Raw genomic sequence first — 27874 nt, forward strand, 5'->3', positions numbered from 1 at the left:
ATTCATAACTGACAAATGTCTTAAACCTTTAAATCAAACAATCTGAAAAAAACTCACTCTGTTGCGACTTAAATAAAGGTAAGAATAAAACAAAATTTCCCTGTTCCTTGACAATGTCATCAAAATGCATGGCTAAATCACATGCATGCCTGGTGGTTTCCAAATGAGTCATTGTTCACTTACCCACAGTGACGAACAGTACTTCTTAAGGAAATGTCACCACTTCTTGTAGTCACAATCACAACTGTCAAAATGTACATTCTCGTGCAACCATTAAAGCTATTAACATTTGTCAAAGCATGATGAACAAGCATGCTTTCTGCTCTGGATTTTTCAAGAAAGGTTAAATGTACATTCCTTTTTTTATAAAAACTGCTTACATCAGGGAAAATGTACATATCTTTTTTCTTTTTTCTTTCTTTTTTTTTTTTTTTTGAGACAGAGCCTCAAGCTGTTGCCCTGGGTAGAGTGCCATGGCATCACAGCTCACAGCAACCTCTAACTCCTAGGCTCAAGCAATTCTCCTGCCTTTGCCTCCCAAGTAGCTGGGACTACAGGCACTTGCCACAACGCCCAGCTATTTTTTCTTTTTTTTTTTTTTTATTGCAGCCGTCATTGTTGTTTGGTGGGCCTGGGCTGAGATTCAAACCCAACAGCTCATGTGTATGTAGCTGGCGCCTTAGCTGCTTGAGCCACAGGCGCCGAGCCAGAACCCCCCTCAAACTGCAACAAAAAAATAGCCGGGCGTTGTGGCGGGCACCTGTAGTCCCAACTACTTGGGAGGCTCAGGCAAGAGAATCACATAAGCCCAAGAGTTAGAGGTTGCTGTGAGCCGTGTAACGTCATCGCACTCTACCTGAGGGCGGTACAGGGAGACTCTGTCTCTACAAAAAACAAAACGAAACAAAAAACCCCAAAAAACCCCCCCAGAAAATGTACATATCTTTAAAAACAAAAACAAAACCTAAACCCCATATTTGACTAGTAACTTCCAGGTAAGGCATGATCCACAGCAGAGTGTGATTAAGAAGGATCAGGAAGATGTTCAAATAGAGTGAAACAGCAAAAGATGTAATTATCTGACCTGGTGAAAACTAGGTCAAACGCAGCTTTTTTCTGCCGGCCTGACGCAGCAGCTGGAGCCCCTGACATATGATGTCAGGCCATCCCCATTGCGTCAACTTTTAAATCAGGGATTTTGTCCCATGCATTTGCTCCTTTCTTGGTCCAATGCAAGGCACGTATTCTATCTAGCTACTCCTCTCTTCCCAACAGTTAAAAACTGAGTAAGGTTCAAGAAACATACATTCAGAAGCTGGCAATTTAAAATGACACATTTGGGCTACTAATCTTCTGCCTTTAGCCTCTGATGTGTAAAGGGACTGTAACCGTCAGAGCGGCCTATGATGCCGCCCCTCAGTGATGCTTGATCATAGTTCTCACTACTCTGTGATTGCCTTAAAAGCAAAGAGCTGGAGGCTACTCCATAAAATAACCCTTGGAATCATATCTAATGCCTGCTTCAGGGAACGAACCACTGCTCTAAAATAGATTCAGCCGCCACGTGTCCTCCAAGAGGACAGAGTGCCTTCACAAAGGAGGAGAAAACATAGCTTTTGCATTCTCAAAAACTTGTATCCCGTGTCCAGACAATTGTTTCCTGAAGCTTTAGAATGTTGGATTTCCAAAATTTGACTGAGCAAACAGAGTGTCCTTTCTGTGCTCCCATATTGATGTCCTCCGTTCCTAATATTAGCAGCAAGAGCAGTTTGGGTTCACCTAAGAGGAGATTTTATTTTGAGTTGAACAGGAGCAGATACTAAAAATGAACATGGTGAGACTTCCTTCTGGTGTATCTGACATAGATAAACTAGGTAAACCTGTGTGGAGAAACGCCGTTGAACCAAATAGGAAAGAAATTCCATCGAATCGGAAACTTGATGTGCTTACAGAATTCTTATGCAGTCTCACTCATGTGAACACTGAGGAATTAAGAAATAAAATGAAATTGTATGAAGTTGTTCATTTGTGCAGTGTTGGATAAGATCATGGGGTATTTATGAAAATTGCATGGAGGTGAGATGAAGGTTCCAGTGTGTGTTATAGCCCAGTGTGATTGGTAAACTTGGTCATTATTTGCCACAGATAAGCTACTGAATGATACGTTAGATGAAATGTGTCAAATATTTGGGCTCCTATTACATAGCGGAGCTCAAATGGATCAGAGAAGCTGGGTGATTGCTGCCTGTCCACTTAGTATGGAGCCGACAAGGACAGAGGCAGGAGGAGGCAGCCGTGCCACTTCGGAATAACAAAATAGTGTTGAGATTCCGTGCTCAGACCTGGAGGTACCTGCTCCTCCTTCCTACCTTCTCTGTCTGCACAGTGAGTGGCACCATCATAAGCTGAGAGTGGGTTCAGTGGTACGAGTCCCACAAAGAGACAAACTAAGGGCCTGCACACCCAGACCCAGGTAGCTCTCACGCACAGGAAATGCCTCTCACTTTATAAGTGACACCTAAACGTGCTAATTACTCCCTCTAGTAGAGGGGGAAGATATTTACAGAAAGAACAGAAGGAATTAAAGAGTCAAGGAAAACAAAAACACCGAAGGCTCAAGGTGGAGATGCATTACCCACTACATCAATATTTGTCTGTGTTTGAACTTTTCCTGTTGTAAAATCCTCTAAGCCTTTCATTCCAGAAAAGCTGGCCTGGGTGTTTAAATAGCAGTGGCAAGAAAATGGGCCAGATTTAGTACTTGCTACTCTGCAGTTTGTTTTTGCTGACAATTCTCAGGTTCGGTCTTTCAAACCAGGGACAGTGATCATCATCTTCCTAAGCTGCTGTCATAAGGGAGACAGAGCAGGTCTCCCCCCGTCAGATGCTGAGCAGTTGCTCAGTACGTGCCCAGACATAACTTTCCCTTTTTTGTGTCTGCTAGGAAACCCCCTGGACTGTAACCCCTTAGCCTCAGAAATAGCTCAGTCGGCGCAGTGTTCAGCAATCAGCTGCTCCACCCTGATGTTTGCAAAAATCACGGAAAGATGTTAAAATTACATGAAAACCCCAAGACACCTGCAAAGTTGGGGAAAAGAAGCCTGAGGTAACCCACCTCCCAAGTGCTGCCAAAGATCTCCACGACAGGGCATACCCCACCATGCCCTCATGACCTGCCTGGACTCTGTAACCCCACGAACTCCGGACTCTTTCAGGGTCTAGAACCGTGCCCGACTCCTCTCTGTATTCCCATGACCTATTCTTGTCTGGAATGTGGCTACCACTCAATCAATATTTACTGATTCATCCATGCTGTATGTCTCTACTTAGAAGGCAAAATCATTCACTGTTTTTGTTTGTTTTCTTTTGAATTGGCTTAGTCTTTTTTTTTTTTTTTTTTTTTTTGGCCGGGGCTGGGTTTGAACCCACCACCTCTGGCATATGGGACCGGCCCCCTACTCCTTGAGCCACAGGCGCCACCCGGCTTAGTCTTTTTTTATAATTCTCTTCACAACATAGATTTTGCTATGGATTTCTATCCTTTAAAATAAGTAGACTTTGAGATGACAAAGAAAGGTCTTCTGGTTACACATCTGTGGAGTTTTGAGAAACTGCTAAAAGAAAAATGTCTTGTGAAAATTATTTTCACCAGAGAGAGCCACTGATGTTTTCCCTACTTAGAAATTCAAAATATTTTTCACACACATCTTTGTGCAATAATTTTCTTCCAGTGGGTGCCATATCCAGATGTACCTGGAAAAATGCATCTTCAAGGGGGTGAGCAGAGGGGTGAGCACCAGGAAGGCTGCAGGAATCAGTATGCCTTGCCTTTGTTCACTGTGCAACCCTTGGGCCTACAAGCCCATGCTCTCGCTCTACAGCAGTGAAGCTAGCAAGTGACACGGGCGTCAGCATCCTGTCTTAATAATGAGGAAATCGCATCAAGAAAGAAAGGAGCGATTCCCCCAAGGTCACCCAACTGGTTGTGACAGTTTGGCAGAAACCCTGGACTTTCAGTTCTTTGCATCGTGACGCCCTTCTGATTATGCTGTGAAATTAAATGGGTCGCTTAGGCGGCATTTTATAGACAACAGTTCTCAGCAGAAGAAAGAAATATGCAAAAATGAAAGTAGTAACTGCTAATTCTAAAGAGGCTGCAACTGGTGATGAACTGAGGCAGAACCCGGAGAAGTTGAGCTGTGGAGAGTTTCAGTTGAATTAGTACATTTGGGGTGAAAATGAGGGAGGGAAACTGTATTTTAATGAGAGTATCTCATCAGAGAAAAAGAGATGCCCTTTTCTGCAATGTTATAATTATTCCAGCTTTGCCTCCTGGCTCTGGACCCCCACAGCAATGCTGTAGGGAATCCTTTCGCTGGGAATTTCGTTTCTTCTCTGACAGCTACTAGTCAGAAGACAGAAAAATGGGTCGAGTCTGGATCCACAGTGGATTAGGGGCAAATGGATACTAGAGCTCCTAGTTTTATTCCTATTTAGAAAGCAAAAAATATATATATATCTTGATAAACTTTTAGGGATGAAATCAGAGAATGTTGACCACAAAAAGAAGAATCATTTTAAAAGAATAATTTGACCTTCCTATGGTAGCTTTTTATAAAAATATATATCTAGGCCAGGCATGGTGGCTCGTGCCTATAATCCTAGCTGAGGAGGGTGGATTGCTTGAGCTCGGGAATTTGAGACCAGCCTGAGCAAAAGCGAGACCCTATCTCTACTAAAAATAGAAAAAACTGGCCAGGCATTACGGCAGGCACCTGTAGTCCCAGCTACTTGGGTAGCTGAGGCAAGAGGATTGTTCAAGCCCAAGAGTTTGAGGTTGCTGTGAGCTGTAACACCAGGATACCCTACCCAGGGCAACAGAGTGACACTCAATCTCAAAAAAAAAAAAAAAAAAAAAAAAAATTCTTTTTAAATTAATTAAAAAATTAAAATTAAAAGAATAAAATATAAGGGAAAGACATAATTGTAAGAGGGACTTTACCTAACAAATGCAATCAGTGTAACCTGGTTTCTTGTACCCTCAATGAATCCCCAACAACAACAAAATAATAATAATAATATAATAATATATATAATATAGTTAAGATAACCTAAAAGATAATTTTTTGTTTGTTCTTTTAACAATCCCCACCCCTTAGAAGAAATATTGTTTTAGAAATCAGTTTGTTAGTCAGCAAGTCAAAAATATTTCTTAAAGGTCTACTGTGAGTGGGTTTAGTTGATAAATAATGAGTGAATGGTTGGTGAATAAGGTAAAGTGTCTTGCCGGCAAGGAACTCACATTCTAGAAGGAGAGAGAAAGCCAGTAAGTGTGTAAACAAGACAGTCATAAAGAAGACAGTTTGGGATTGAAAGCCGTGTTTTATGGGGCATGTTGTGTACTGTGCTGAGCCTGGGCAGATTTGAGCATCCTGGGGCCGCACTGCCCATGGGAGGGAGACCGTTCTCACCTTCCCACACCTGTGCTGCAGCTCTGCTACTCCATGACCTTGAGAAGCTAATGCCAAACACGAGGTGCCGTGTATAATACACACAGTCACGCATGTGTAGTTTCACCAAGGAAGGGATGACCATATGTTGCTTTCTTTTTATTCTAGGAATCTTGGAAAATCAGGACTCAGAGTTTCTTGCTTGGGTCTTGGTAAGTACTCCGGTGTCACCAGGGGTTGGGCTGGAAGGCGGGAGGCTGGGGGACACCAGGGAGTGATGGTGTGCAAATCGGGGTCCAGTCTCAGGGAAGGGGGAGACTTCCTGGCCAGCCTTGCCTTCCCCTGCCCGGAATAGCCCTCTCCCTCTCTGCCAAGCAGCTGCTGCCTTGGTGGGGGCCCATCAAGCAGGAAGCAGCCTGACACTAGGGTATACCTGATCAGCAGGGGCTCACGCACCCCACCTGTCAGCGAGTACCAAAGTCTATGTGTGTGTTTATAGGCTTAGTTCACCCCTCCTTCCATTCACCTGGATTTTCTCTGCCTATCCTAAACATATCCTGAATATCAGATATTTACATTACAGTTCATAACAGTAGCAAAATTACAGTTATAAAGTAGCAACAAAAATAGTTTTATGGTTGGAGGTCACCACCATGGGGAACTGTATTAAAGTGGTGGGGCATTAGGAAGGTTAAGAACCACTGCTCTAAGGGTTTTTTGTTTTTGTTTTTGTTTTTTTTGCCTGCACTACAGAAAGAATGGAGTTACTAGTAAATGAGACGTGGAAGAATGAGGCAGAAGAGTCTTGGGGAATAGTCTTCCCTAGGAGGATTAGGAAATTGATTTGGACGTACTAAATTGAGATACCTATTAGGCATCCAAGACAGGTTATCCAATAGGTCAATGAGTCTCCAATTTAGAGATCTGGGCTGGGTGTATAAACTTGAAAGTCCTTAACATACAGGTGTTGTTCAAGCCAGGGTTCTGGATGAGAACATGAGGGGCGCGTGGTCTGTGACCTAGGAAACCCAACACATAAAAACTGGGAAACTGAGGAAGAACCAGCAAAGAAAATAAAAAGTAGCCAGTGCCATAGGAAGAGGTCAGGAAAGAAGGGCGTCCTGTGATCCAGACGTTTTAAGGAGGACGGAGTCCTGGTCCTGTCAAGTGCTGCTTGTACATTAGGCAAGATGGAGGCCAGTCCCGATCATCAGGCTTAGCAATGGAGTTCATTGATGACTTTGAAAATGTCGGGTTTTGAGGAGTAGTAGGGGCTAAAGCATAATGGGACAGGCTGAGGGTAATTGGAAGGAGGCAAGCTGGAGGCTACTCTTTGACGACAACTGCTGTGAAAAACAGCAGAGAAACAGAGTGGGACTGACAAACAAGTGAGGCCAGAGAGGTGGCTTTTGCACGTGGGAGAAATGACACCCCATTTAAATGCTGACAAGGAAATCCTTTAGGAGAAGGAGCGAGCAGAATATCTGAGATGACTTTGTAAGAACACAGAGGCACAAGAGCAGAGCAGAGAAGACGCAGCACACGAGCTTTGAGGCCGGTGCGGGGGGCATGGGGTGGCAGTGGTGGAGGTATCGTGTCAAAGTTCTATTATTTTTATACTCTCCGGGGAAATCAGAAGCAAGATCATCAGCTGTTAATGAGGATGGGAAGGAAGTTTGAGGACAGAGAGGATGTACAGGGGAGCAGGAGAGTGAGCCAACAAGGGGTAGACATCCTGCTGGCCAGACAGAATTAAGGACCTGCTTAAGACAGGTGCTCATACATTGAAGTGAGACCATTTCCATGGTCAAGTGTTCTTCTTACAGCCACATTCAGCTGTGCGGGTGTGCGGGGTTTTCTTCTAAGATGAGAGGAGAGGGCGAAAAAGCTGAGGGTTTATGTAAGGCAGTTATTATAGTAGTAGACCTTGGCATTTAAATCAAGCAGGGAGGACCATGAGGACTAGAGCCAGGAAAATGAGCCAAGAGCTAAAATGAAAAAGCTGAAGGGCAGTGAAAAGGAGGTGGGTCCAGAGGCACCAAGGAATTGTGAAAATAAGAACATTAGAGACAGTGGTTGAGAGGTTAGAAAGCCATGATTGGAAAGGGAATGTTGACATTGAAGTTATGAGAGGGTTTGTTTATTGGTAGTGACAAAATCTAAGGTGTGTCCATTGGGAGAGAATGGCTGAGGTTTTATTGAAGATAAGATCAGCGGGGAAGAGGAAGTTGAGAAACTGAAAGATAAAGTACAGGGAATGAGCCTTGGGGTCACTAAAAATTATGGCAAAATTCACATTGCAGAGGGAGACAATTGCGACAGGAGCTCATGTTTTCCTAGAATGAGAGGGAGTGACGAGGGCTGGGTAAGTGACCGCAATCGGAGCCTGAGGGTGTGAGAGTCAAAGCTGGTGTGGGGAGGAGACTCAGAAGACACCAAAAGCTATCGGTGCCTGAGTTTTTCTCGTTCTTCCTAATGATCTGACTTGGGAGGTAAAGGTGATGGTTGTTCACCATATGTTTGAGATAATTTGACATTTGTTTAATTAGTGACTCTGATCTTATTAATGCTTACTTTTACATGAAAGATCCTGGAGATTCATTATCATGGATACTCTGACTTTTTTTAAGAATGTAATTTATGATAAATAATCACTTAATATTCGTTATTGAAAGAAACAATTCCCTGGCTGGGTGTGGTGGCTCACACCTGTAATCCTAGCGCTCTGGGAGGCCGAAGTGGGTGAATTGCTTGAGCTCAGGAGTTTGAGACCAGCCTGAGCAAGAGTGCGACACTGTCTCTAAAAAATGCCTGGGTGTTGTGGCACACACCTGTAATCCCAGGTATTTAGGAGACTGAGGCAAGAGAATCTCTTGAGCCCAGGAGTTTGAGCTATGACATCACAGCACTCTAACACTCTACCCAGGGTAACAAAATGAGACTCTGTTTCAAAAAAAAAAAGAAACAACTTATTAATATAAATTAAGAAATGTACATAGCAAAAGATCATTGACCAATTATCTACAGGTTGGTATCTATGGTGAAAAATAGTCCATAAGTGCATAGAATACTCAACCAAAAACCCATAACAAATTCAGGTGCCCATGATATGCCACATATAATTAGTCTCCAGAGGGCAGACTCCAGAAAACTGCAGGCTGTGTGCTTAGCTGCAGGCATTTGGGTGAACTTCGAGACAGGCTTGATTTAGGAACAGTCAAGGTTTGAACCTCAAGTTTTTCTGAGAGCCTGAACACCCGTGATAAGGCTCTGCATGAAAAATAGGAGAAAACAAGGAAATCCACGGAGCTGATGAGCTTCATTCAAAACAGGTGATGAAGCTTGACAGCTTGAATAAGCACTCTTTGAGTACTTTTCTATGCTGCTTCTATAAGCCAGAAGAGACAGGAATTCATAGAAAGGAGTAATGTACCAGCCTTAGATAATTTGTCAGGCTCTGCAGACCCCAGCTGTTGAATCCAGTTGGAGTTAGGTTTACCATGTGCGGTAGGCTTGGGGTGTCAGCTCAGTGCCGGCCCATGCTCAACTGAGGCTTGGGAGATTAAATATTAAAGCTTCTGGGCAATCAAAAGACTACAGATGCCTTTTATTGAAATACTCTAAAGGTCACAGTTAAAGCTAAGAATTCTGACTTCCTTCTCTACTAGAGAAGAAGCAACTGGGAATTCCTTTTGGTTAACTAAAAGCACATATACATAAGAGTAGACAGGTAACATAACTTGAAGGTGAACTGATGATACAGCTGTTCATCATGGGGAGAAATTGAGCTCTGCCAGGGGGAGACATGGGGAAAATTGAGCACCTAATCCCACCCATGGTCGCTATGGCTGGTCTGTTCTGGAAATCTACTCTCCACTACCATCAAGACCTGGAGTCAGAGGGAGAGGAATAAACTCAGCAGGGAGGGACACCCACCCTTCCCAGTCTCTTAGGAGGTGGGACTGTCTTCTGAGAGAGGAAGAGTAGAATTTACATATTCATTCATTCCCTCATTCATTTGTTCATTCTTTTAACTAATGAACTGAGTAATTTTAAGATAGGTTCTCTGTCACTCAGGCTAGAGTTCAGTGGTGTTATGATAGCTCACTGCAACCTCCAACTACTAGGTTCAAGCAATCCTCCTGGCTCAGCTTTCCAAGTAGCTGGGACTCTGGGCATGCACCACCATACCTGGCTAATTTTTGACTTTTATTTTCTGTACAGATGGGATCTTTTTATTTTTTGTACAGAAGGGTTGGTCTTGAGCTCCTGGACTCAAGCACTCCTCCCACCTCTGCCTCCCAAAGTGCTAAGATTACAGATGTGAGCCACCACACCCAGACCATTTATTTATTCTTAGGCAAATTATTTATGGAGGCAGGCATTGCTTACAGGGGATAGTCAGTAAGAGAGATAAACAGCATGGACCCTGCCCTTGAATTGCTCCTGGTGCAGTGGGAGTTAGGCACACAAACAGAAACTGATAATATATTTGGCACATCCTATAACAGCATGCACAGGATGAAGAAAGCATGAGAAAAGTTGCCTGGGAGATTTGGGGTAGCTTCACAGGGGTTGGGGGAGATGCCACTTGACTTGACCCTTGAAGGGAGAAGACAAGTGAAGTGGAAGCAATGGGTCAAGACAGAGGGGCAACAGGTGTAAGGGCCTGGAGGGAGATCCCTAGGGAGATCCCTAGAGGGAGGTCCTTGGGAAAACCAGTCTTATGTACAGAATATTATGAGTACAAGGTGTGGGGGGGATGCCAGAAAGGACCCCAGGAGGGAGGCGAGGCCTGATTATGAGAGCCCTTAGTCTGCCTGTAGGTCCCCAGGGTTCCTTCAAATCCTAAGGTTCTATGTTGACACAACATTATCACCCAACTGTTAGTGTTGTCTACTCTCTGGGTTTTGATAAATGTATAATGATGTGTCTGTTGTATCGTACAGAATGCTTTGGCTGTCCTAAAAATCCTCTGTGCTTGACCTAGTCATGCCCTTTCCCGCTGATCGCTGGAAATCACTGATCGTTTTCTTGTCTTTGTAGCTTTGCCTTTTCCACACTATCATTAGTTGGAATTGTGTGACATGTAGCCTGTTCAAATTGGCTTCTTTCACTCAGTAATATGCATTTCAGGTTCCTCCATGTCTTTTTATGGCTTGATAGCTCATTTCTTTTTAGTGCTTCATATTATATTTTAGGAAAAAAATGTATCTTCTGGCAAAAAAAAGAAGTTTTAAAATCTTGCTGTAGATTGTGAAAAACCATCAAAAAAACTTGGGTCATGGGCAGGCCATGATCAAATGTGTTACAAGTATTCTCTGGCAGCAATCTGAGGGCTGCATTAAAGGGAAAAGAATTGAGACCTTGAGACCAGACACAGGGAATTTCCTTATGAGGTGATGATGAAGCAGTTGTGTGAAAGATGTAAAAGAAATAGGTGGCTATTGAGAGGGAAGAATAAACAGGCCTGGTGACCTTGAGGCACAGAATGGAAAGTCTTCCTGGATGGAGGAGGATGCCAAGCCTCCTGAATTAGGTGTGGAGGTGGATAGCTGGAATCTCAGAGAGAAAACACAGGAGGGAACTATGAGAGTAGACAGAGGAGACAGGAGCACTGGTGGGGAGCAGTGACCAGAGGGTCCATGACCTTCCAGCTTCAGGCATATGGAGATCAAGGAGTGCTGGCAAGACCTCTAAGCTGGAAATACAGACCCAGGAACTTCTGGAGATGGTAAACATGTGGCTGTCACCAAGGGCACCTGTAAGCACAGAGGATGGAGATGTTTGGACAGGTGTAGGACTTCTGTCCAGGGAGTCCATCAGACTACGCTCCCTGAGAGCAACACCTGTCTCTTTTTTTACACCTCTCATACATCTTTTGAAGATCATAGTCTCTAGCAGGAATGAGTTCTCAAAACTATTTGTTGAATTAATAACTAGATAGATGATCAATTCCTAAGAAATAACAAAAAGTCCACTGAGTAATAGTGAGCATCCAGCTAAAGTTGAAACTCATGAACTGCTGAGGTGTAGCCGGCCTAGTTCTTTGCCTTTCTCCAGCAGTGCATCAGGAAAGAAATAGAAGTGAGGGGTAAGGAAGCGAGACAGAGAGAGTTCTCAGGGATTGTCCCAGGGAACCCACCACATACAGAGTGACATGGAGTCCAGGCTGAGTGGGGGCAGAGCTGTTTTGCCAGGCCTCTCACTCCTGCAGTTAGAAAGAGGCATCTGCCCATACTCTGTGTTGCTCCCAAAAGTCTCACATTAGGAGTAGAAGGCTGGTCTGATTCATCCTGCGGGAGGTAACACATAAGGTCTGACAACAAATTTCGGGAATGCATCCTAGAAAAAGTGCTACATATCTCATTGCTAAATATCTCTATGGTCATCTTCAAAGAGCTCTCCTTGGGAAGCTAGCCACTGATGCCAGCACCTAGCCCACCCTTTGAAGAAATTTTGGAGCTATTTTTCTGGAATGACCACCAGAGCTACTGCCATATTGCCCTTAATATCCTGAATGTCATCAAAATATCTTCCTTTCAATATTTCCTTTATCTTTATGTAAAGAAAAAAGTCATTTGGGGCCAGATCAGATGAGTAGGGAGGGTGTTCCAATACAGTTATTTGTTTAGTGATTAAAAATTCCCTCACAAATAGTGCCACGTGAGCTGGTGCATTGGTATAATGCAAGAGCCATGAGTTGTTGGCCAAGATTTTCAGTTAAGATTTTTCTAACTATTTCTCTATTGATATTTACTTGGTCTGCTATACTTCTCACAGATAGCCAATGATTTTGATGCACAATTAGACAGATATTTGCAATATTTTCATCAGTTCTGCTTATTACTAGCCTTCCCTCCAACCTCTCTTCATCAGTGATACATTCTTTTCCCTCAAAAGTTCAATCCATTTGTGCACTGCTGTTTTCTACATGGCATTATCTTCATAAACTTGGACTAACATGTCCCTGATTTCACTTCCACTCCTGCCAAGTTTAACAAGAAATTTATGAATGTTTGTTTCTTGCTCAAATTCAAGCTCCGACATTCTTGCAATGGCACACAAAAATGTGCAACAACAATAATGTTGCCCTTCAGCAAGACACCACCATGTCAACATGAACACAACTGTTAGACTCTAGTAAACCAAGGTTACGAAACCTTACCAAGTTGTTTGTAAAGTGCTACCAAAGAAAGTACATGGCGGCAAGTTCATGAACTTACTTGTCAAACTTGTACAACAGTGGCAGCTGTCCTACGAGTACTTGAAATAGGATGATATTTATCCTGCACCATTCACTCTGGGATGGATGTGCTTCCTGGCAGGTTACGATGCCTGTAAGAAATAAGGCAGGTCATGGTTAATTTTATGTTTCAACATTCCTGGGCCATGGGATGCCCAGATAGTTGGTTGAATGTTAGTCTGGGTGTTTCAGGATGAGATTAACATGGGAACCTATAGATTGAGTAAATACGAGTGACCCTTGTCCTATCAATTAAATGGAACAAAGAGGTTTACCCTCCTATGAATAAAGGGTTAAAAATCCTCCTGTCTAACTATTTTGAGGGAGGACATTCATTTTCTCTGACCCAAGCTGAAACATCAGTTCTGCTTGGGTCTCAAGTCTACCAGTTTTCTAGAAATACTAGAAATACACCATCAGCTCTCCTGAGTCTCTAGCTTGGCAGCTTTGATCTTAGGGTTTCTTAAACTCCATAATCACATGAGCCAATTCCTTATAATAAATCTCTCTGTGTATATATGTCTCTCTGTCCCTCTCTCGACATAACACACACAGACACACACACACACACACACACACACACTCAATACCCCCACTAGTTCTGTTTTTTTTGGACAGTCCTAACTCTAATAAGTCATTCTGTTGATTTTTTTCCCAGCATATCACACAGGTGTATGTGGTGAGCCAAACAGCCAGGTATTTATAAGGAGATATGTAGGTAGCAAGATATGGAAAGCATAGCTGAGGGATATGTGGTCACTAGCTCATTTTTCAGCTGCACATGTGTTGAACCTAGTATAAAATACCATCATCCCAAATGGGGTCACTCCTGGACTGTTCACATTTGATACAGCCCCAATAGACAGGATTTGACTTGCATCTAAGCAGTGAAGAAGAGAAAGAAAATCCCATGCCCTTGGGGTCCTGTTTTACTCAAGCCTCAAGGCCGTAATTCCTAGGCCCTGCAGACGTATTCCACAGTAATATTCTGTGTGCTTTTAGGCAGCCCTTTCATTCTTCATCCTTGAGAAAATAAAATCATGGGTGGCACCTGTGGCTCAGTTAGTAGGGCACTGACCCCATATACTGAGGGTGGCGGGTTCAAACTCAGCCCTAGCCAAACTGCAACAACAACAACAACAACAAAAAGAATAGCCAGGCGTCATGGCAAGTGCCTGTAGTCCCAACTACTTGGGAGGCTGAGGCAAGAGAATCACCCAAGCCCAAGAGCTGGAGGTGGCTGTGAGCTGTAACACCACAGCACTCTACTGAGGATGACAAGGTGAGACTTTGTCATTCCCGCCCCCAGCCCCCACAAAAAAAGAAAGAAAAGATAAAATAAAATCATAAAGTAAAATTCGTAACACCTTGAAGGACCTACACTGAGTCACTCAAAAGGTGTTTCAACTCTGGCTGCACATTGGAATCACCTATGGTGCTTTTAAAACTGCAGATAACCTGTCTCCACACAGATCTTTTGAATGAGAAGCTCTCGGTGCACACATTTTTAAAAGGCTGCACCAACAATTCTGAGCCAGTGTAGGGTTGAAACTATCATCCTGACCAGATAGAAGGCAATGGAGAAACGTGGGAAGTGGGATTTGGTGAGCCAGGTGGGACCTTCTGCTTGGTGGCTGCTGCCTCCAGATCTAGCCCGAAGAGCTGACTGAGACATTCACAGGTGGACTGGGGCCTCCAAAGAGGAGAATCTGCCTCCTCAGGGCCGGCAGGGGAAGCCGGGTCAAGCTGACCTCCGTGCCACCCAGCTGCTGCTATCTGGGTGCCAGTGCTGCCTGCTGGCCCTCCCTAACAAGGGAAACTTCTAGAGCAAAAGCAGATCTTAATAATAAACTGTGTGGGTTTCTCTCTAATGCGTTTGTACATGCAGAGCGTACTCCTGGCTCATCTCCTTCTGCTGCAGAGTTGATCTCACTACACTAAATATTTTGACACTAGAGGAACACAATGTTAAATATTTAACACGGATGGTATTATTTTTATGACACCCTTCACAGTCCCCGTGCTCGTTGCTAAGGCCAATGTAAACTAGCCACCTCACCTATTATAAGAACATAACAGCAACAATAATACATACTTATAAATTGCCTCTAAGATACTTGAGAGATGATTTTTGAAGTACAATTTCTTCCCTTAAAGAGTTTACCAATTTTACTGCATAATGCAAATAGAATGAACCATCTTCAGACCAAAATACCCACAGAATCTAAATGGGTACATGAATATTAAACATATAACATGAGTGTTACAGGCCTGTCACTCTTCCTGGAGAGTCTAACTTTAATAGATGCCACGGTGCATACATATTAAAAATGAGCAGGCATTGTATTTTTCCAAAGTTGTTTAAAAATATTTCTTCCTAATCTCCAACTTCCGTGGATAAAAATCCATCTTAAGAATTGCTGACAATTTGGTTGCCCTCTGAATCACCAGGGGCTGCTAGCCATATGGCTTTGACTTTGCTCTTAAGTGCCTGTTAGGAGTGAAGATATAGCTCAGTAAAAAAAAATGGTTGCTTAACCTCCCACACGTTGTCAGAGTCAGGCCTTAGGGGGTGAAGAAAACAGAAGGAGCTGTGCAGAGAGGTTTATTCAACACCCCATGCATGCAAACAACTGGTGTGCATGCGCGCGCACACATACATACACACACACACACACACACACACCTCTCATCTCCCTCAGTGCAGTTGCAAAGGGATAAGTATTCCTCATTTGCTAACCTGTGATTCAAAAATGAAACACATGGCTGTAAAACCATCAGGTAATAGGGGAGGAAATATTCTTCTGAGGCCCAAATGTGGAAAATTTGCTGGAACTGGTCGTTTATAAACATGGTCTCTTTAAAGATAATCACAGTCATGAAAGGGAGAATACTTCTTGCAGTCACCAGATCCTTTGTAAGGTGAGGAAAACAGAGTGGGAAATAGGGGATATATCTTGTGTGGGGCCAGTGGTGGAGACAGCAAACCCCCATTTGCCAGCCCTTGACCCCCCACCCGCAGCCTTGTGCCTCACAGTCCCAGCCACCTCCAGCTCCACGTGCACACAGCCACTGCTGTCACTCACAACTCTTTATTCCCTGGACTTTAGCTTCCTCCTTGAGATAAGAATGGTTGGACCAAACATGTTGGCCCCCTCAAGCTCCCATTGTCAGTGGTGTGGGCAATGGTCAGGCTCGTCACGACTTTGGCAGCTGGATGAAAGTGTCTTTACTTTTGAAGTATAAAATGCTAGAACTTGAATGACCCAGGCGTCCTCTACATGACCCATCAGAAGGGGAGTCAGGGCCCAGGTCTCTTTGTCCATGACCAGCTTTGCTTTCCAGATGAGAGATTTCGAAGCCAGAGTGCAGGTGAGCAAAGGCACTTGGGATGCTGTGAAGGAAGACCCTAACTCTGGCCTTCCCCTCCTTGCCTTACCACTCTAAAGGTTCCCCAAGGTCCCCTGGAGCTCCTGTTCTCTAAGCAGCAGCCTGACCAACGTATGTCTTGTGTAAATACAAGACCATTCACAGGGTGTAACCACAGTTTGCCCTGTGCAGTCTACATTTATATAAAGGTTCTTTTCCTAATCCCTATGTAGTATAAAAACCCCAATGAAAGTTTCATAATTTTAATCAGTGCAATGAAGCTTCTCTAACAGTGAGGCAAAAAATCAGAAAATGAACTGGAAACATGTAAAGGAGCAGGTCTATTGAAAAGGCAAAGGTATATTCACCCTGCAAAGGAAAATTGTGTTGATTAGGCAGACTGACGTATCAGGAGGTGACCTGTGACCCTCCTGCAGGATGGGGGCTGTGCCTCTGGTCTGCCTGGGTGGAAAGAGCAGAGGACCATAGGCAGCTGCTTCTGGGAGGGTGGCATAGACCCACTGAGGGTCAACACACTGTAAGGGACTGTGTGGGCATTCATATGAACCCTGTAAGGGCCATAGCTGGAAGAAGGAAGAATAAAGTCTCAGTTCTTTTTAAATCTATTGAGCGTGAATCAGAAAACTTCCAAAGTGAATGGAAAATCTAGCTTAAATTAAAGCAGAAACATTAGCTTTAGCAAAAACAGAAATGTCTAGGTTCACAGAGCAGAGTCTCTGGGCCAGTGATTTTCATTGGTGTGCTGCGGCACACTGGTACACCAGGCGAGGACCCTAGATGTGCTGCAAAAATTACTGACAATCATTAATTAAATTATTTTTGAAAGAAATTCAAAGCACAGTAAGTATATTCTTTTTTTTTAACTCTTTTTTTTGGGGGGGGGAGGAGCAACATAATTTAAGTGTGCCTCAGAAGTTTAACTATAGGTTCAAGTGTGCTGTGTGATTAAAAAAAAAAAAAAAAGGCTGAAAGACAGTTCTAGGCTCACGTGGATGGTGGGCCTATTTGGGTTGATCTAGGGATCAGAGGTTTGTAAGTTCCAGGCTATTTGCATTCTCAAGCTGCCTTCAGAGGGGCAATAGGGCTGCAACAACTCTGAGCTTCACATCCAATTGGCTCTGATTGGCTTATGTACCCTTCTCTGAACCAATCTCTGAAGGACTTTAGTCAACCAAGAACTGTCCAATGCTGGGGAAGGGGTTAAATCCACCCAAACTGCACTCTGGGAGTAAGAAAGGGCTCATTCTTGGAAGAAATTTAAAGAGCTCTTATCTAAAGTGGAGGAATAGCGGCTGACTGTAACAACCGATGACAACCATGGAGAGTTAAGAAGAAAATATACTCCTGAATCCAGGAAACACTTACCTCTTCATTTTGGCTTATTTGGGCCTTTTGCATGTCATTGGAAGCCGTGGTTGAAACTTACGATCTTCCTGGCCTTCTGTGTGGCATGAGGTGTGCTGAGAGTCTGGCGGGTCAGGTCACAGGTCACCTCCTAATACGTCAGTCTGCCTAATCAACACAATTTTCCTTTGTAGGAAAATTTGCCTTTTCAATAGACTTTGCCTTTTCAATAGACTCTCTCCTTTACATGTTTCCAATAATCTTGAAGAATCAGTGAGACCTGAAGTTCATTTACTAATCGAAGCTTCATCCTGACACCTGAAGGGTGAAAATATGCAAAGGCGGGCCTTCATGAGCATGAAGCAGAACACGCCAGTGATGCTCATTTCATTTCTGACAACTAATTAAAATGAGAGGTGAAAGAGGCTGCCCAACATGCAGTTATAGGAAATGGGTGATAAGGTAATGAGCAGTGGCTAAATTAGAGCTGACAATCTAACCGGGGGGATTTATTTTTTAGGCCGAAGAGAAGGAAACAGGAAGAGAAAAATGATCTGACCTGGCTGTGTTAACCATGACCCAGAACAAGCTTAGCTTTCCTCCAGACTTTGTTTCATTTTTCCTTTTATTCCTCCGCTTCTTTCCTCCCTTCCCACATCTCCACCTTCTGCAATATACCCTTCCTTTTGGTCCTTGCTGAGCTGGATGTCTTTTGATAGTAATGTTTGTAGGCGCTGTCCGAACAAGAAAGGGCAGAGGCGGCGTTGAGGCACGTTGCAGGAGGTGGCCCCTTGCTGACGTTGTTACTTCTCCCACCATCCCAGGGAAAGAGGGAGGAGCCCGGCAGGGCCTCTTCTTGCCAGCACCTTCTAGGGAGGGCTGGTTGGCTGTCCTGGCCCTGCTGAAGGGTTTGCTGCCCCAGGTGGCACCTGAGTCTTAGTCTGTGAACTCTTAGAGGGCAGAAACCGCAACTGACTCAGTCGTCCCTGTAAAACATAGGACCTGGCAGTTCTTCCACTCCCGTGTGTACTTATGGACCGCACAGAGTTGTGGTAGTGCTGGGACCTGCCCTTGCACAGCCCACATGGGGCTGGGGGACCTGGTCTCTGGCAGCAGCATTCCTTAGGTGTGGGCCCCCAGAGGACACCACAGTTTTTATTCATATTCGCTGGTGATAAGATTTTTAGAATGACTTACTTCTTGCTGGATTATCAGTTCAGAACACAGGCCTGGGACAGAGAAGGTGCTCAGTATACACTCATTCATGGACAGATGAATGGACCAGCGTAGGAACCACCACGTGATCAGTGTCCAAAGGGAAATAGGAGGAGCTGCGGGATCACAGGGCTGCCCACATGAAAGCTGGGGAGGCCATGGAAGGCTTCTTGGAGGAAGAGTACTGAAGGATGAGGAGAGCAGAAAGGAGCCAGGTCAAGGGGAAAACAAGAAAACAGGGAAACAACAATGTGATGGGGGTGGAAAGGCCAAGAGATAGAGGTATAAGACATAGAAATAGCACGGATGAGGGACTGACCACCTCTTTATGGAAAGTGGGAACAAGTGCTGCTGGGAGCAGCTAGATTTTAAAGGATGACTAGGAAGCTGTCAGCTCCATAAGGGAAAGAAGGCTGCAGGCATTTCTTTTCGTTGAGAGGTTTTGGGTTCAGCGTTACTTTCCTGACCATCCGAGTCTGGCCTGGAGCTTCCTATGATTCCCGTCACAATCCCACTTACCCATATGCAGCCCTTTGCTTGTAATTGTTCGAGTATTTGTCTTTCTTTCCCACTGGATTGGGAGCTCCAGCAAACAGAGACCATTATTATCATTTGCCATTTTGACCCCACCATCTGGCATGGTTCTGGGGGAATAATGGGGACTCAATCAAGATTTTCTAAATGAATTGATAAACAAATTTCAGGGACAGGAGAAGCATGAAGCCTAAATTAGAGTTGCCTGGAGCAAGAACAATACGGCAGGGAAAATGATGAAAGACCACCTCAGAAAGATTACAGAAGGCCTTGAAGCCATGCCCTGAGGCTCGGAGCTTATCTGTGGCATGGCTGGGAGTCATGGAAACATTTAACTCTGGGAGTCGCTTGGCCAGATGCATTTGAGGACACATATTCTGGTCGCAGCAGTCACAGTGCTGTCAACAAGGTGTCGAGAATTAGAGGCAGGAGACTGACTCAATGGCACAAACATTCCCACTTTCACAGAAGATTACATGTAACAATATGTTAATTGTCCAGCAACTGCAAGCCCATACTGTGAGCATATTCAGACAGCCCACACAGAATACATACTGGGCAGCAGATTAATGAGGCCTGACCAAATTAGCAAAGCCAGGTAAAGAAAATACAAAAGGAAATGTTTCTAAAAGCATGTAATAAGATATCAGAAAAAAGACCTAATATGGGTGTCATCATAGCAAATTGCAAAGTTTCTGAGATTGGGTGGGAAAGGATGCTAATTCCAAGATATATTATTTAAGGAAAAGGATAAAATAAATGGAAAATACAGTAATGGACAAATAAGACTGACAAATACAAAGAAAAATGAGGGAAATTTGGGGTATAAAATTCATATGAATGAAATAGAATTTAAGATAAAGCAAAAACATAGTGGTGAGAGGGGGTCGCTAATGGAGTGGGGTCCCTGAGGGAAAGCAAGGAGAGGGGAGCCAGAGCTGAGGGGGAAGACGAGCCGTGAATAGAAGATGAGACCCCAGTCCACAGTGGGGGGAAGAGAGAAGGAAAACATGGTACTGTCTTAATTTATGCTCCCTTCAAAGTAGGCTCTGAGACAAGGACTTGAAGGCAAATAGTTTACTTAGAGATGGTTTTTAATAATTAACAGAGGACTAGGGAAGGAAATTGCAGATGATGTGAGAAAATGGAAAAACATATCACACTCGTGCATTGGCAGAAGCAACATTATTAAAATGCCCATACAATACAAAGTAATTTATGTAATTAAATTAAATGTAATCCCCCCCCACCATCAAATCCCAATGTTGTTCTTCACAGCTCTAGAAAAAATAATTCCATGCTTTGATTGGAACCAGGAAAGAGTCCAAATAGCCAAAGCAATCTGAAGCAAAAGAAACAAATCTGGAGGCATCACTTTACCAGATTTTAAACTATGCTACAGGGCTATAGTAACCAAAACAGCATGGTACTGGCACAAAAATAGAAACAAGGAGCAAAGGAACAGAACAGGTAACCCAGATTTAACACTATCCACGTTTTGCCAACCGATCTTTGACAAAGCAGAAAACAATGCATGCTGGGAAAAAGAATTCCTACTCAATAAATGGTGCTGGGAAAATTGGACAGCCACATGCAAAAGATTGAAACAGGATCCGTGTGTCTCACCACTCACAAAAATTAATTCAATGTGGAGAGCAGGCATGAAACCATAGGGCCTCTGGAAGAAAATTTTGGAAAAACTCTTCTAGATATTGGCCTAGGCAAAGAATTTATGAAGAAGACCCCAATGGTGATCACAGCAACAACAAAAATGAATAAATGGGACTTGATTGAATAAAAAAGCTTTTGCACAGCTAAGGATACAGTCAACGGAGCAAATGGACAACCTACAAAGTGGGAGAAAATACATTTGATAAAGGGCTAAAAATCAGAATCTACAAAGAACTCAAGCAAATTGGCGAGAAAAAGTCAGACAACCCTATTAAAAAGTAGACATAAGATATGAACAGAAGCTTTTCAAAAGAAGATGGGCGAATGGCCAATAAACATACGAGAAAATTCTAAACATCACTAATCATCAGGGAAATGCAAACCAAAACCATGAGCTACCACCTAACCCCAGTGAGAATGGCTTTTATCAGAAAGTTCCAAAACTAAATAGATGCTGGTGTGGATGCAGAGAGAAGGAATATTTATACACTGTTGTTGGGACTGCAAACTAGTACAACCTCTGTGGAAAATAGTATGGAGAGTGCTCTGAGAACTAAAAGTAGGACCAACTATTTGATCCAGCAGTCCTGCTATGGGATATTTACCCAAAGGAAAAGAAGTCATTTTATCAAAAAGACATGCTCAAATGTTTATTGCAGCACAATTCACAATCACAGAGTTATGGAATCAACCAACTGCCCATCAATTCATGAGTGGATTAACAAAATGTGTGTATATTCACACAGCCATGAAAAGGATGACTTAATCCCTTTTGCAATTATTTGGATTAAATTGGAGACCATTATCCTAAGTGAAAGTGTCTAAAGAATGGAAAAACAAACACCATATACACTCAACTATTGAACTGGAACTAATCAACCAGCACCATGTGCACAGATGCAAGTAAAACTCAACAGAAATTAGGCAGGTGCAAAAGGGGAGGGGAGGGGAGAGGAGAGGAGAGGAGAGGAGAGGAGAGGTCATACCTAATGGATACAATGTACACAATCTGGGTGATGGGCAGGCACACTTATAATACAACTCAAGCATTACAAAAGTGATCCATGTGGGCCGGGCACTGTGGCTAATGCCTGTAATCCCAGCACTCTGGGAGGCCGAGGTGGGTGGATTGTCTGAGCTCATGGGTTGGAGATCAGCCTGAGCTAGAGTGACACCCCGTCTCTAAAAACAGCCGAGTGTTGTGGCAGGTGCCTGTAGTCCCAGCTACTTGGAGGCTGAGACAGGAGAATCACCTGAGCCCAAGAGTTTGAGGTTGCTGTGAGCCTTGATGCCATGGCACTCTACCAAGGTCAACAAAGTGAGATTCTGTCTCCCCCACCCCCACCCCTCCACCCCCCCCAAAAAAAAAAACAGTGATCCATGTAACCTTAACATTTGCACCCGGGTAATATTCTGAAATTTTAAGAAGTAAAAATGATTTTTAAAATGGTCAATTATCAGAATGGACATGTGAGATTAGGAAGGGAAGGCAACGATTAAAGCATGTATAGTCAAGTGATTGCTTGTGTGGGTAACTACAGCTGAAGGCCCCTGGGGCCTCTGGAGCCACTGACGAATGCACCCCCACCTGAGAAGGAGGAGGTGGGCTGCTGGATGTCAGAAGTGGTCCTCAGGCAGCTGGAGTCCAAGGGGAAGTGGCCAGGGCACTGATGGTGTCTGTTAGGGTAGATGAGGAGATACGGTAGCAAGAAGTAGAGGTGATTACAGGGTATCTCTTATTTTCTCTGTGAGGGGAGAGGAGGCACTGTTGAGAAAGGTGGGGTGGGTTTAAAATGCACACATTGGGGGGAAATGATTGGGAAACAGGACTAGTGGGCTCTGAGGGAGGAGCAGTCACTGGAGAGAATTCACAACGTGTCCGTCTCCGCAGTCTGTGATTTTCTCCAGCACAGCAGGTGTCTAGGTTACAGGTGATGAGAAGCCACACAGCTGGACTCACCCAGATGCGGATTTGTGCCAGACAGGTACCGTGAAAGGACAGTGAACCAGTGGAGTTCAGAGTGGGGCCAGGGAAACTTCTGAATGGTGAGCCTCATCCTTGGCCCTCCTGTCCCTCCGGGTGAAGAAAGGAATTGAAGACAGACAATAGATGGAGGGGAAGAAGGGAAAGTTTGAAGTCAGAGCATGTGGGGAAGATTTGTGCAAAATCTGCAAGTGTGAGAGATCGTAGTACGTGAGGCCACTGACCAAACATCTCATGCATGTCTTTGAGATAGGAGTAAGGCACACCTCCTCCCAAATTCTCATGTGTGTGTGTGTTTCTAATCATGGCAGCTTTGTGGCCTTCTGATATTTCTATCCCATCAACATTTTCTTCTGTTCCACCCTATAGTCAATGCCTGTCCTACATACTTTTTTTAAATTGAGGTTTCTATGTGGGAGTTTGCAATATCCAGAGTCTCCTAACTGCATGTAATTGCTGTGCCAGTGTAACTTTTAGAAGGACTGGCATTTTATTCAGTGTGATTAGTGGCTGCTGGTGGCTCCTCCACTTGACCCACTGGAGCCATGTAAAGGAGACAGTGGACTCTCCCCTGCCTCTGCTAAGAGAGAGCAGTGGTGACACAGAAAATTAAAATGCACTTCTGTTTGTCTATGGAATGCATTTTGAATTTCTATTTGGACAAGTGTGCTACAGACAAGAAAATGTGTTAGTGGAAAATCAAGAGCCATCCTGAGTTAATAAGATACGTAGGAACAATATAATGATCTACTGGCCCATCTCCAAGTAGGTTTCAGTGAAGCTTTTAGATCGGCGTGATAAATTAATCATTCTACATGGCACATTGGGAGAAATTCCGCCCTGACCCCATCAAACTGATGCATCTCATTTGCGCCCTATTCTGGCAGGATCAGTGGCCCTTGTAATCTTGTCCCAGAAAACGAGAACACTGATGCTCTTTTTCATCCCACCTTTTTGTACTTCCACTAAGCTATTTTTGCTGTAGTCATTTACCGCCACTGGGATTTTGCAGAAGGTTAATAGTACTAATAAAATGAAGGTCAAATCACCAAAGGGAGAATCCTGAAGGAATATTCTGCAACCCTTCATTTGTTGGAGCTAATGACCCTGCGAGAGGCATTACAAGCTGCTCTTTGGGGTCAAGGCCACCTTCAGCCTTCCCTGCTGCAGTGTTCTTCACTCTCCAAGCCGTCTTACTGCCTTTCTTCCTAGCACTCCAAGGCTTCTTGCTGTACTGGGTCCATTCCTATGACATTCCAACTCACTGCTTAGAATGGTTGTCAACTCTGGTGCCATTACAGTCATACAGAGAGGTTTTTAAAAATACCTATGCCTGGACCTTTCCTCAGACCAACTAACCTGGAATCTCCAAATGAGGCTGACCCATCAGATGGGTCCTACCAACTGGGCCACAGTTGAGGGTGCCTGGCCTGGTCAAGGAGCTCCAAACTCTGGCTTCCTGTGTAGCTAAAGAGGCAGCCTGGCTCACACCTGAGTTACTTGTTCATCATAGAGTTGAGGCAACCCTGAGAGTTTAAAGCACTGAGAGCATTTCCCTACCTGGACAGCAGGCAACAGGCCCAGCCAGAGAGCAGGCAGATGCCGCTTCTGGTGACCAATGCAAGAGGCAAGTGGCGGGGGACGTTTTTGTTTTTCATTTAACTTTTTGCATTGCCAATTGAAATTCATAATTTCGTAGCATTTTTGAATGTTTTAGTCTTTTCAGTGTTCTCCATGTGTACCTTCAGAATAATCCCTAATAAATACTGGGCGGCGCCTGTGGCTCAGTTGGTAAGGTGCCGGCCCCATATACCGAGGGTGGTGGGTTCAAACCCGGCCCCGGCCTAACTGCAACCAAAAAATAGCTGGGCGTTGTGGCGGGCGCCTGTAGTCCCAGCTACTTGGGAGGCTGAGGCAAGAGAATCACTTAAGCCCAGGAGTTGGAGGTTGCTGTGAGCTGTGTGAGGCCATGGCACTCTACCAAGGGCCATAAAGTGAGACCCTGTCTCTACAAAAAAAATAATAATAATCCCTAATAAATACTAAATTTCCCTGAGCTCTGTTAAGATGGATAGACTCTTGAAAGTGATACATTCTAATATGGACTGTGGCTTTCACTGAAAAAGTCATTTATCTTCTTATAGAACTTCTGCTGCTCATGGCTCAATGCCTGTAGCTCAAGCGGCTAAGGTGCCAGCCACAGACACCAGAGCTGGTGGGTTCGAATCCAGCCCAGGCGCACCAAACAACCATGGCAACTATAACCAAAAAATAGCCGGGAGTGGTGGCGGGCGCCTGTCATCCCAGCTAAAATTCGAAGCTGAGGCAAGAGGATCACTTAAGCCTAAAAGTTTGAGGTTGCTGTGAGCAGTGATGCCACGGCACTCTACCCAGGGCAACACCTTGAGACTCTGTCTTAAAAAAAAAAAAAAAAAGAACTTCTGCTGCTCAAACATTGTCTTTTTGGAGGTAAGGAAAGTGGCATATAGTGAGCATCTGTTGTATGCTTAGTACTATACCAGAGACTGACGTACACTGTTGAGGTCATTAAGATGTCCTGGACTCACATCCTGGTCCAGTCACCTACCAGAAAATAAACTCACTGGCAGAGTGGTGATGAGTTTAGTGTGACGGAATGGCTACCACGTGTGCGTCACGGTGCCTGGCACGATGGAGGTCTCCAAACAGCGTGAGCTGGCATCGTCCTCATCTCACTTAGTTCTCACAACAGTGCTGTGTGGGATGTCATATTAGGAATGTGCAAAGTCCCCAAGGTGAACTAATTATTCCTGGGCACACTCAATCCCAGGCATAGCTGCAAGAAAATGGAAAAACCTACCACTCTTCAAGGCTGTAGGTCACCTGGGACCTGGGAGGTAGGGACCTGCAAGACTGAACTATGTTCTGGTGTTGGAGAGGCAGTGGGGAACAAGGCGGATGAACCCCCTGCCCTTGTGCCCTTGTGCCGGGAATCCTGAGATCTCTGCTGGGCCCTCAGGAGCCATCGTGCCATGTCCACACTGGATCTTGGATGGCACATTATTCGCCACAGCTGTGTATTCCTTCCTAGTTAGCAGAAAGTTCTGCTCTGTCAGAGTGAGCAGTCCTGGGGTTCATGAGCAGTCACAAAGTGATCAAAGATGAAGCATCACCAGACAGGTATCTTTGGTCCCGTGGAGTTCCCTCTGGGAACATCCTCTTGTTTTCCACAGCCAGGACCCCTAGTACCAGAAGGAAGAGCAACTGAAGCCATCCCTGCTTTAAGATGGCAAGTGCAAATGTTATTCTACCAGGGTGACTCTCTGGAGCCAGGCCAGCCTCCTAGCTGGTCTCTGAGATGTTCTTCCATTGTGTACTCGGGTGTGGTGGCTGCTAATTACATAGACCACTAACTCACTTAAAGACCATGGATGGACTCATTCAGATTAACTCATTTCCAAGCGATGAACTATGTTTTAAAAAAATTAGGCAATAAATAAATTCATTAAACATTACATCACTGCTGATCATTTCTCTGTACTATTCTTGAATTTATTAATTCATAGAACTCTTCATAAGCCCCTCCCCTATGCCAGGTTTTATATCATCTCTAAGGAAACAGAGCTCATTCTGAGATATTAGTTGTGTTGAAAATATCTCAAGAGGTCCTGCCTTCTGTTTGAGAACAATCCAAAATACTATTGAGATTAAAATATAACATTGGTATTCTTTGATGTCTCTGATTGCCTAAATTTCAGGGTAACTTTTCATGCAGTTTGTTAGGAATCTTCTCTCCATCCCTGTAGAAATAGGACTGTGTGATTATAAGGCCATCACCTGCAGGCCAAAGCCTGTCTGGAAGCATCAGTGTTTGGACAATGAAAGCTTGTCTCCGGATAAGGCTGCAAGGAGCTGTGCTTCTCCTTTACCATCATGAATTTTTTAGCATAGTATATCGTTTCAAAGGAGAATGATTCTATGTAGAGTATGGAATCTCCTAAGATGAAAGATACACCAACAAAGTTTTCTGATTTAGGATTGCTCCTTTTTCTTCCTTGACATGTTATATCTCTGCATATAATTACTAAAAAGGGAAGGTCTTTGTCCCTTAGTTAGAAATAGACCAAGTGTCAGTGCATGAAAAGAAAGTCTATGTATAGTTCTGTGGATGTTGCTAAAGTATCCTATCCACTTGCTACAGCTATAAATTTTCTATTAGGGAAAGAACATTATTCATTTTTTTAATGCTGAAATTTTAACAGTTGGTATCCATCAGGCAAAGATGAAATAAACTAATCCTTACGTGTAAATCTATAAGTCACAGGGAAATGTGGGATCTGGGTTAATGTGAGCATAATATGGTTGGGAACATTTTCTAATAATCAGGTTTTTGCTAAATTATCCCTTACATAGTTCCTCACTTATCTTTTTTCACTTTGTTCCCCAAGCTAGAGAGCAGGTCATCATGATAGCTCACTGTAACCTCAAACTCCTGGGCTCAAGAAATCCTGCAGCCTCAGCCTCCCAAGTAGCTGGAGTACAGACCTTTGCCACCACACCCAGCTAATTTTTTTTCTATTTTTAGTCGAGATGGGGGTCTCGATCCTGTTCAGGCTGGTCTTGAACTCCTAAGCTCCAGGGATCCTCCTCCCTCATCCTCCCAGAGTGCTGGGATTACAGGCATGAGCCACCATGCCCAGCCTAGTCCCTCAGCTTTAATTTTTCTATATTTTAATAACTTCTTAACACAAATCACTTTGTATTACTACTTTGAGTTTTTATTAATATTTTTAACACTTAAGTGTCATGAAGTTCATAGCCCAAGAGGGAGAATTTTTTTTATTAAGTCATTTGTACATAGATCATAAATACATTTATGCCATTATGGGATTCAATGTGTTGCTTATTTGTACAAATTGGAGTGCTTACATCCTACTAATCAACATAGCCTTCACCTCATTTACCCAGTTACAGCATTAAGACATTTGTGTTCTACACCTGATAGATCCAACTTGTACTTGCAATATGCTCCATAGGTGTGGTCCCCCTACTAACCCTCCC

At 43.9% G+C, this 27874-nt stretch overlaps 1 protein-coding gene across 3 annotated transcripts in view; it reads left to right on the forward strand.

Annotated features, from left to right (window-relative positions):
- Positions 1-27874, forward strand: part of KCNAB1 (potassium voltage-gated channel subfamily A regulatory beta subunit 1) — a 441389-nt gene that overhangs the window by 295726 nt on the left and 117789 nt on the right. For all 3 annotated transcript variants that reach the window (XM_053600068.1, XM_053600069.1, XM_053600070.1), the window contains exon 2: positions 5619-5662. In XM_053600068.1, the coding sequence (XP_053456043.1) occupies positions 5619-5662 (44 nt within the window). The remainder of the gene's footprint in view (positions 1-5618; positions 5663-27874) is intronic.

Source organism: Nycticebus coucang, chromosome 8 (genome assembly GCF_027406575.1).
Source record: "Nycticebus coucang isolate mNycCou1 chromosome 8, mNycCou1.pri, whole genome shotgun sequence".
Lineage (NCBI taxonomy): Eukaryota > Metazoa > Chordata > Mammalia > Primates > Lorisidae > Nycticebus > Nycticebus coucang.